Source organism: Theropithecus gelada, chromosome 13, assembly GCF_003255815.1.
Source record: "Theropithecus gelada isolate Dixy chromosome 13, Tgel_1.0, whole genome shotgun sequence".
Taxonomy (NCBI): domain Eukaryota; kingdom Metazoa; phylum Chordata; class Mammalia; order Primates; family Cercopithecidae; genus Theropithecus; species Theropithecus gelada.
Window position 1 is genome coordinate 2852466 of NC_037681.1, and position 10501 is coordinate 2862966.

Sequence of the window (10501 nt, forward strand, 5' to 3'; positions counted from 1 at the left end):
CCTTGACAATGGCACTGATGTGACTCCATCCAGCATCCATTGTTGTAAGAACTCTATTTGGCATATCATCATTGTGGGCATGAACATAATGGAGAGTTTCATAGGCTGCGATGGTTAATATTCAACTTTAGTCAACATTTGATACCCTTGGAGCCCTACTGGGTTGGAAAATGTTTTTGGGTAAGGACAATCATTTGATAGAGTTTTAAAAATAAAGGCTACACATAAATTTTCTGCAGCAAGAGTATGAACTATGTGTGGTCCAAAATATAATTTTTATAGAATGTAACAAAAATTATTCAAATATATTCAATTTAGATAATAATTTTACAAACAGGCATATATTGCATATATAATAGAATAAGCACACTTAGGTATTAGTACTACATATACCACTAATGGTAGTATATACTACTTAAGTATTAGTACTATATATACTACCAATGGTGTCCCATCTCCTCGGCTGCAGCACCTGATTAACGCCTGTTCTTGGCAATACTTGTTGTCTTAGTGATCAGCTATCTGTGTGGTGAGCAGCAGGATCTTCACTGAATCCCAGGCATTTCAGTAACAAAATTGTCTGCAACTTCACTGCTTTGACTTATTGTAAACTGAAATCAAATTTACCCACAACTTCTGAGATAACTGAATGTAATTCTAGGATTCAGTTTGTCCACCACTGCTTGCCAGTCTGATCTTGCCAGGTCCCAACTCTTACTAGAGCCAATAAAATTTCTCAAAGAATGATAGGTAACAATTTTCCTTTTTCATAAAACTCTTTGTTCTTCCAACATACTGCAGACCATTGAGTTTTCCTGTATGCCCCATTTGGCAAAAAATTTTTAGCAAATAAAACATTAAATTTAGAGATTCATCTCTACATTTTGTTTAGACTTCAATAGTTTAGACTCTAATTCTCTGTATTAAGACAATTCCTGCTTAGAATATCTATAGTGGCTTCTTCTCTGTTATATGAATTCCAACTGAAGCCATAAACTAGACTCCTCAGGTGTCATGATCTCTGTCTTCATTAAATCAGCAGAGGCACTGTTATGTCTGTGTAGTCGGGGCTGAGAAAAAAAAAAAGGAAATTGGGATGCAGAGGTGACTTCATGTGCTTCTCTACCAACACCATCAGAGTGTGGCTGCATCTGAGGAACACTCTCAGCCCATGGAGGCATCAGGAGGAGCAGCTGGGGCAGCCCAGCCTCACACATCTGCTTCCCTGGGGGTTTATGTTCGGGTGTGTAACACTGTGGGAGGATAACTATTATGCTGTAGACAGTAATAAGCTGCGAAATCTTCAGGCTGCAGGCTGCTGATGGTGAGAGTGAATTCTGTCCCAGATCCACTGCCGCTGAACCTTGATGGGACCCCACTTTGCAAAGTGGTTGCATCATAGATCAGGAGCTTAGGGGCTTTCCCTGGTTTCTGCTGAAACCAATTTAAATAATTGCTAATGCCCTGACTTGCCCGGCAAGTGATGGTGACTCTGTCTCCTACAGATGCAGACAGGGAGGATGGAGACTGGGTCATCTGGATGTCACATCTGGCACCTGAGATTGGAGACATAAAAGTAAATGTCCACACAACTAATCACGTTGTAAGAGAAGTTCCCTGAAGAGCCAGGTTGTACTGAGCACACTGGGCTGAGTAAATTCCTAGTGTTCTCCTTCCTTACCTGGGAGCCAGAGCAGCAGGAGCCCTAGGAGATGAGCGGGAGCCATCATGTCCATGCTGTGTCCTGACTGTGTCTGACTCCTGCACAAAGTGTAACCAGCCTATTAAGAAGTCTTCAGGGCAGGAGGATGTGCTCTCAGAACATGCAAATGAGCAGGGGATGGGGCAGACTGGGCACAGCTGCAGGGCTGGCTCATCAGAGTAACTCAGCACCAGCTCAGTGTCCCCAGGTGTTCCAGGTAAGACCAGGGTAGCACAAGTTTGTTGGCAGAGAATGTGTTTCCACTGGGGACTATTTTGTCATGAGAGACGTTTTTTAGGTTTTTTTTTTTTTTTACAATTTGAAATATTCCTCAGGAGTTGATGGAGTATGTATTTCATTGGTATATGGGGATTATTTAGGAGAATATTCTTGTTTGTAGGAAATACATAGTAAAATGTTAAATGGTATGGATCTCAGGTCTTCAAAAGACTCTCATTAGACACCGGTTAGGGTAGGGGTTAGTTTGTCCTATACTTGCAACATTTCTGTGAGTTTAATATTGCTCCTTTATAAAAAAAAAAACAAACTAAAATTTATTGACATGATGCTATGTATGTTCGTTAAGAATCAAGCAAATGGTGTTATGCCATTGTTCTTACCACTATAAGATCAAGCAGTTTACTGCAGATGCACAGAGATGATACCATGTTTCCTCAATGAATGCCGCACTCGCAGATCCACCATTAGATCCACCAAGCTGCAGGTCTCTATAGTACCCGGAGACTAAATGGGCTGCACCTTATTCTTGTTTTGGGCTCCTCCATAGTCTACCTTCTTTTCTGCCATTGAGTATTATTTCCCAAAGTTCTTCTCTCTTAGTGAGGGTGACCACTGTATGGAGCATGTCCCTGCCATGCACCATCAATGCCACTTTCCTCTTTTACATTTCATCAGTGATTGGGACATCACCATGACCCAAACACCAGCGACCCTGTTAACATTTTTAGGAAAGAGACACTGAATCTCTTATCAAGCAATTGCCTATGTACATGGAGAAAGGAGTTTGATCCAAATGAAACTGGAAATGATTTGCAGTTGTTATATCGCACATTTCTAATGTGACCAAAAATGTCCCAGCCTGGCTCAGTAGCAGGGGAAGTGGATCCAACTATATCAGCATCAGTGGGCTGCAGCCTAGGACTGTACAAAATTTTACTGATGCCTGACTTGGTGAGCCAAATCACAGTGCTTCCTCCCTTCCTGCAAATCCCATGCACAAACCTTCCTGCAGCTTTGTAAGCCACCAGAATTTTAAGGGATTTGGTTATATTGCAAGAAAGGAAGAATGGTTCATTTGTACTCTAAATAAACTGACAAAATAAATAAACTGACAAAAGGAAGATTAGTAAAAGAAAAGGCAAACAAAATTCATTTGCAGTGCAGCAGGATATCATAGTAGGACGATTACCCAGATAACTCAGTGGGATCCAGTTGTTCATATTTCCTTTCTAGGAAACAGGGAATTGGGAAGTGTAGGCAACTTGGAGAGAATAGATGAGAACAGAAGTGCATCCTCAAAAGAACAGGTAATAGCCTGTCTGGATAAAGTATCAATTCCCAGTCTCTTCTATTTTAGATTTCTCTTTTGTGTTAATCTTCCCTGATATAAAAATTCTCAGGAAGAATTTTCTTGACAATTGCTTTTCGGCAGATAAGGGATGTTCAGGAAAAGGGTTTTTGTGCATTTACTGCTTTTTAAATGCCTTTGGTTTTACATAATCATCATACCAATGCAGCACAGTTTGAGATATTATTTTCTGGATTCCTTTACTTGCAACCCACCTGCCAAGATGCTGTTCCAGAGAGATGCAGCTACAGACTGAAAGGGCCGTTGATCCCTGAACAATGTGGAAGTTGGGACACTGAGCACTGGTGCAGTTGAAAACCTGTGTAGAACTTTTGCATTTCTAGCTTAAGTACTAATAGCTTATTTTGACTGCTAGTCGTAGTGATAAAATAAATAGTTGATTAACACTTTTTTAAAAGTTATTTATATTATATACTCTGTTATTCCAATAAAGTATGCTAAAGAAAAAAATGTTATTAAGAAAATTATAAAAAGGAGAAAATATATTTACTACTTATTAAGTGCTTGCTCATAGGTGACTCACAGAGAAGAAATATAAGTGGATCTGCAAATTTCAGACCCAAGATATTCAAGGGTTAACTGTACCAGGATGAATGTAGGAGTCCCCATCTGTAGTCTAGGGCTTTCCCTTTGCTGTACCTCTGCTCACTTCCAATGGCAATATACATGTCTTATGTTCTTTACAGTCTTCGGCAGAGAACTCTGCCTGCATACATTGCTGACCAAATGGCCAGGAATGGGTATCTCTTAGGCAATTTCTATGCTTTCCCTGTGTCCTCCAGAATCCATCTGTTGTAAAGTTAATTCTCAGTGTAATGGTATTGCCAGGTGGGGCCTACTGGGATGTGTTTAGGTCATCAGGGTGGAGCCCTCTAGTGGAATACATTAATGCCACTATAAACAGAAATTGTAGGGCTGGGATCTCTCTCTCTCTCTCTCTCTCTCTCTCTCTCTCTCCTGCTCGTGTGTCATGTTAAGACATGGCCTTCCTTCCTTTGAAGAACTCAAAACTTCAGACATCATCTTGAAAGCAAAGAAAGCAGACCTTAACCGGCCCATGCGTTGATCTTAAATTTCCCCATTCTCCAGAAGTGTGAGAAAATAAATTTCTGTTCCTTATGAATTACACAGTGACAAGGAATGTGTTATAGCAGCTTGAAATAGAACAAGAGAGACAGCTCACAATCAGTGAGGACAGGATGAGGTGTACACATACCCCAGCTTCGTCATCTCTCAGATGGAACAGCCCAGAGGAATTCAGTCTATGTTTTCACATGTGGTTGATCTTCAGTTATCCTGAGTCAGGTAGGTTGTTGATGTGTCTTTTAGCATTCATCTTCTGTTCCCTTCCTCACTTTCCTCCTTTCTTCCCAGTGTAAATTTGCTACCTAAACAGGAATCCTCACTGCTGGTGGACCCAAACTCAGATATTTAAAAAACAAAAATCATTAATCTTTTGTATGAGGAGTCTTTCTCATCTGAATTCTAATAATTTCTTTTTCTTTGAAATGTAGGAATATTCAGGAAACACTTAATTTTTCTTTACCAATCTATTTCAGATTGAATTTGTGCAGTGATTTTGTTTTTCTGTGTGTTAAAACCAAAAATTAAGTTGTAGGCCACCAACCAGCTGAATGGACTCCTCTTTTGACAGAGAGTACTTCAAAGAAATTTGAAAAACTAGGTTAGGCCATGACTGGCAGGTGGGTTTAAATGCGCCTCATTATGCTCTCCTCATGTTGGAGTTCAGACACAACTGATCAGCATTATCATTACAATAGAGATCTTTCGACTGACAAAACAGATACTTTTTACCAATAAGATATCATACTCCAACGTGACAGATAATAGGCCCTGAAGAAAATCTAAATATTTTACCCTAAAAATATTTCTTTGACCTATTCGGAAGTGGTCTTGCTAAGCTGCCTGTTATGGGGGAAATTTGCATTCTATAGAGAATCTCCTCCCCTTACTAAGTCTTTTCCAAAGAGTCTGACATTTTTTTAAAGGTCTGATAAGCAACATTCATCATCTTCTTTATTTGCTACCCATAGGATTCATCTATATGACAAAAAACCCCGTTTTCTAAACTCAAGCATTTTTTATGGTGAATTCAGCTCTTTAGGCAGAGCTTAACTCTTTCAACCAGTAGCCAATCAGGAAAGCTTTGACTCCACCTATGACCTGGAAGCCCCTGCTTCAAGAATTCCCACCTTTCCAGGACAAACTAATGTATATCTGATATGTATTGATTTATGTCTTTGCCAGTAATTTCTGTGTCTCCCTAAAGTGCATAAAACTAATGTGTAATCCAATCACTTTGGGCACATGTTTGCAGGACTTCCTAAGACTGTGTCACAGGCCATAAGCCATATATTTGGCAAAATAACTCAATCAATTTGGTAAATTGATTGAGACCTGTCTCAGTGTTTTGTTTACATTGGGTCACAAAATTTAAAAATCCTCTAAAACTATCTACACATCAATAAATCTACATTAGAGACAGTGGAGTGAGCGAACCCCAGAAGATAAAACTCACAAGTTAGAGGAACCTGAGTCTAAGATTTTGTCCAGTTCTCTTGATCCATAAAAATACTTCATGATTTTTAAAATTTTACTTTAGAGAAGAACAATTCTGGGGGATATGTTTATTGTTGGTGGAATGAATAATGTCTCCACCCAAAAGACGTCCATGTCCTGTCTCTGGAACCTAAATATTATAGGAGTTATGAAGAAATTATTTTAGGCAGATAGAGAGGAAAAGGAGTCCTTAGGAAAGTTTGGTTTCTTTTAAAGCAGCTCTAGAAATGCTTCTTGTCTAGCTGGAAAGCCCTGGTTCTTGGAGCCAGGCCGGGAAGGTTTCCTATGCAAATGCCAGCCATTAGAAACTGGATTCACCCAAACATGGCGATTCCCACTGTCTTCTTCCTTGTTCCCACATGTTTCTGGCAACATGGCTGTCCCCATATATCCCCATGTGTGTAGAACATTATGGTGACCTGCATTTGCATATTAAAAAGACTACCATGGGAGGGCCAGTGTTTTCCACAGGCTACGTGAATGACATGCCTGGTCAAACCTGTCCCTTGAGCCCTATGCAAATCAGACACCACCTTCTCCAGCCTCCTCATAGAAGCAGCTACTTTTCTGCCCCACATGGAGTTTTCTCTTTGTTACAATCCCCTGTCCCTCTTTCTCTGTACAGGGGAGCTGTTTTCATCTTCCTTCATTCTTGTATATTAAACTTTTCTCTCCTTAAAACCACTCCACGTATGTCGATGTCGTTTTATCCAAACCGGCATGAGACCAAGAACCCTGGTGTTCCAGGAATTTGACAATAAGCAACCTGGTTATTGAAATTAAATCAATATTGTCACAAAAGTCTTTAAATAGAAGAGGAGGCTTGCAGTCAGAGAGGAGCTGGGACACTGGGGAGGGATGTAGTTTGAGGAAGGAAGGAGCCATGGAACCAGAAATGTGGGAGTGCCTGGAAGATAAGAAGCAGAGGATCCAGTTCTCTCCTCTGCAGCTTCAAGAAAAGTTATGTTGGCCTCTGAGCCCAAGCTAAGCCATCATATCCCCAGTGACCTGCACATATACATCCAGATGGCCTGAAGCAACTGAAGAACCACAAAAGAAGTGAAAATACCCAGTTCCTGCCTTAACCGATGATATTCCACCACTGGGATTTGTTCCTGCCTCACCCTAACTGATCAATTGACCTTGTGACATTCTTTCTCCTGGACAATGAATCTCAGAAGCTCCCCCACTGAGCACCTTGTGACCCCTACCCATAAGAGAACAACCCCCTATCACAAGAGAACAACCCCCTTTAACTGTAATTTTCCACTACCTACCCAAGTCCTATAAAACTGCTCCACCCCTGTCTCCCTTTGCTGACTCCTTTTTCGGACTCAGTCTGCCTGTACCCAGGTGATTAAAAAGGTTTATCGCTCACACAAAGCCTGTTTGGTCGTCTCTTCACATGGACATGCATAACATTTTTTGCCAAAACCTGGGACAGGGGGACTCCTTCGGGAGACCGGCCCCCTGTCCTCGCCCTCACTCCATGAGGAGACCCACATATGTCCTCAGGTAGGAACCAGCCCAAGGAACATCTCACCAATTTCAAATCAGGTAATCGGTCTTTTCACTCTCTTCCCCAACCTCTCTTGCTACCCTTCAATCTCCCTGTCCTTCCAATTCCAGTTCTTTTTCCTCTCTAGTAGAGACAAAGGAGACACATTTTGTCCATGGACCCAAAACCCTGGCACTGGTCATGGACTCAGGAAGGCAGTTTTCCCTTGGTATCTGATCATCGCAGGGATGCCTGCCCTGATCATTCACTCATGTTCCATTGGTGTCTGATCACTGCAGGGATGCCTGCCTTGGTCATTCACCCACATTCCCACTTGGTGGCAAGTCAGTTGTGGGGATGCCTGCTTTGGCTGTTCACCCACATTACAGCCCAGGGCTGCTTACCCCCACTTCTCCATGTCTCTCCCTTTCTCTTTAAACTTATCTCCTTCACTGTGGGCAACCTTCCACCCTCCATTCCCCCTCCTCCCTTGGCCTGTGTTCTCAAGAACTTAAAACCTGTTCAACTCCCACCTCACCTAAAACCTAAATGCCTTATTTTCTTCTGCAATACTGCTACGCCCCACTACAAACTTGACAATGGTTCTAAATGGCCAGAAAATGGCACTTTTGATTTCTCCATATTATAAGACCTGGATGATTTTTGTTGAAAAATGGACAAATGGTCTGAGGTGCCTCACATCCAGGCATTCTTTACTACACATTGGCCCTTCCCTAGTCTTTGCTCCCAATGTGACTTGTCCCAAATTTTTCTTCTTTCTCTCCTGTCAGTTCCTTCAGCCTCCAACCCAACCTCTGAGTCCTTTGAATCCTCCTTTTCTATGGACCCATCTGACCTCTCCCCTCCTCCCCAGGCTGCTCCTTGCCAGGCCAAGCCAGGTCCCAATTCTTCCTCAGCCTCTGCTCCCAACAATTTCCTTAGAGAGGTGGCTGGAGCTGAAGTCATAGTCAAGGTTAATGCTCCTTTCTCCTTTTCTGACCTCTTCCAAATCAGTATTTAGGCTCTTCTTCATCAAATATAGAAACCCAGCCCAGTTCATGGCCTGTATACCAACAACCATCAGACACTTTACTGTCCTAGACCCAGAGGGGCCAGAAAGCCATCTTATTCTCGATATACATTTTATTACCCAATCTGCTCCCGACATTAGAAAAAGCTCCAAAAATTAGATTCTGGCCCTCAAACGCCACAACGAGGCTTAATTAACAATGCCATCAAGGTGTACAATAATAGAGAAGAGGCAGCCAAGCAGCAACGTATTTGTGAATTGCAATTACTTGCCTCCACTGTGAAAGAAATCCCACCCACGTCTCCAGCACACAACAGCTTCAAAATGCCTAAACTGCAGCATCCCGGCATTCCTCCAAGACCTCCTCCCCCAGGATCTTGCTTCAAGTGATGGAAATCTGGCAGAGGGGCCGAGGAATGCCCACAGTCTGGGATTCCTCCTAAGCCATGTCTCATCTGTGTGGGACCCCACTGGAAACTGGACTGTCCAACTCACCCAGCAGCCACTCCCAGAGCCCCTGGAACTCTGGCCCAAGACTCTCTGACTGACTCCTTCCCAGATCTTCTCAGCTTAGTGTCTGAAGACTGACACTGCCCAATCACCTCGGAAGCCTCCTGGACCATCACAGACACTTTGGGTAACTCTTACAGTAGAGGGTAAGTCCCCTTCTTAATCAATGTGGAGGCTACCCACTCCACATTACCTTCTTTTCAAGGACCTGTTTCCCTAGCCCCCATAACTGTTGTGGGTATTGATGACCAGGCTTCTAAACCTCTTAAAACTCCCCAACTCTAGTGTGAACTCAGACAACACTCTTTTATGCACTCTATTTTAGTTATCCTCACCTGCCCAGTTTCCTTATTAGGTCAAGAAATCTTAACAAAACTATCCACTTCCCTGACTATTCCTGGGCTATAGGCACACTTCATTGCCACCCTTTTCCTCAGTTCAAAGCCTCCTTCACATCCTCCCCTTGTGTCTCCCTGCCTTAATCCACAAGTATGGGATACCTCTATTCCCTTGTTGGCGACCGATCATGCGCCCCTTACCATCCCATTAAAACCTAATCACTGTTACCGCTAGGGCCTGTTATCACCCACCTGTTACAACATGGCCTCTTAAAGCCTACAAATTCTCCTTACAACTCCCCTATCCTACCCATCCAGGAACCGGACAAATCCTACAGGTTGGTTCAGGATATTTGCCTTATTAATCAAATCGTCTTTCCCATCCACCCTATAGTGCCAAACACCTATACCCTCCTATCTTCAATACCCCTTTCCACAACTCATTATTCTGTTATTGACCTCAAAGACACCTTCTTTACTATCCCCTTGCATCCCTTCTCTCAGCCTCTTTTTGCCTTTACTAGGACTGACCCTGACACCCACCAATCCCAATAACTCACCTGGACTGTTCTAACCCAATGCTTCAGGGACAGCCCACACTACTTTGGCCAGGCCCTTTCTCATGATCTGCTTTCTGTTCACCTGTCTGTCTCTCACCTTATTTAACATTTTGACAATCTTGTTCTTCCCAGCAGGACACTATCCTGCTTCTTCAACATCTCTATTCAAGGGGGTACCGAGTATCCCCCTCCAAGGCTCAAATTTCTTCCCCTAGTGTTACCTATCTAGATATAATCCTCCATCAACGTACACGTGCCCTTCCTGCAGACCATGTTCAGTTAATCTCCCAGACCCCAATCCCCACCACCAAACAACAACTCCTTTCCTTCTTAGGCATTGGTTGGATATTTTCGACTCTGGATACCAGGCTTTGCTATCCTAACCAAACCACTTTACAAGCTCACAAAAGATAACTTAACTGATCCCATAGACCCTAAGTCTTTTCCCCATTCTTCTTTTTGCTCTCTCAAAAAGGACCTGGAGACAGCTCCCACACTAGCACTCCCTGACTCGTCCCTTCCTTTTTCCTTACACACAGCTGAAATAAAAGGCTGTGCTGCTGGAGTCCTCACACAAGAGCCAGGCCCACAGCCTGTTGCCTTTCTATCAAAACAACTTGGCCTCACAATTCTGGCATGGCCCTCATTTTTGTGTGTGGCAGCAGCTGCTGCTG

At 42.8% G+C, this 10501-nt stretch overlaps 1 gene segment (V, D, J or C); it reads right to left on the reverse strand.

Annotated features, from left to right (window-relative positions):
• Positions 1 to 1233: 1233 nt before the first annotated feature.
• On the reverse strand, positions 1234 to 1736 carry LOC112604954. The segment is given in 2 exon segments: positions 1234 to 1556; positions 1682 to 1736. Coding segments are annotated over 2 exon segments (378 nt in total).
• Positions 1737 to 10501: the final 8765 nt, after the last annotated feature.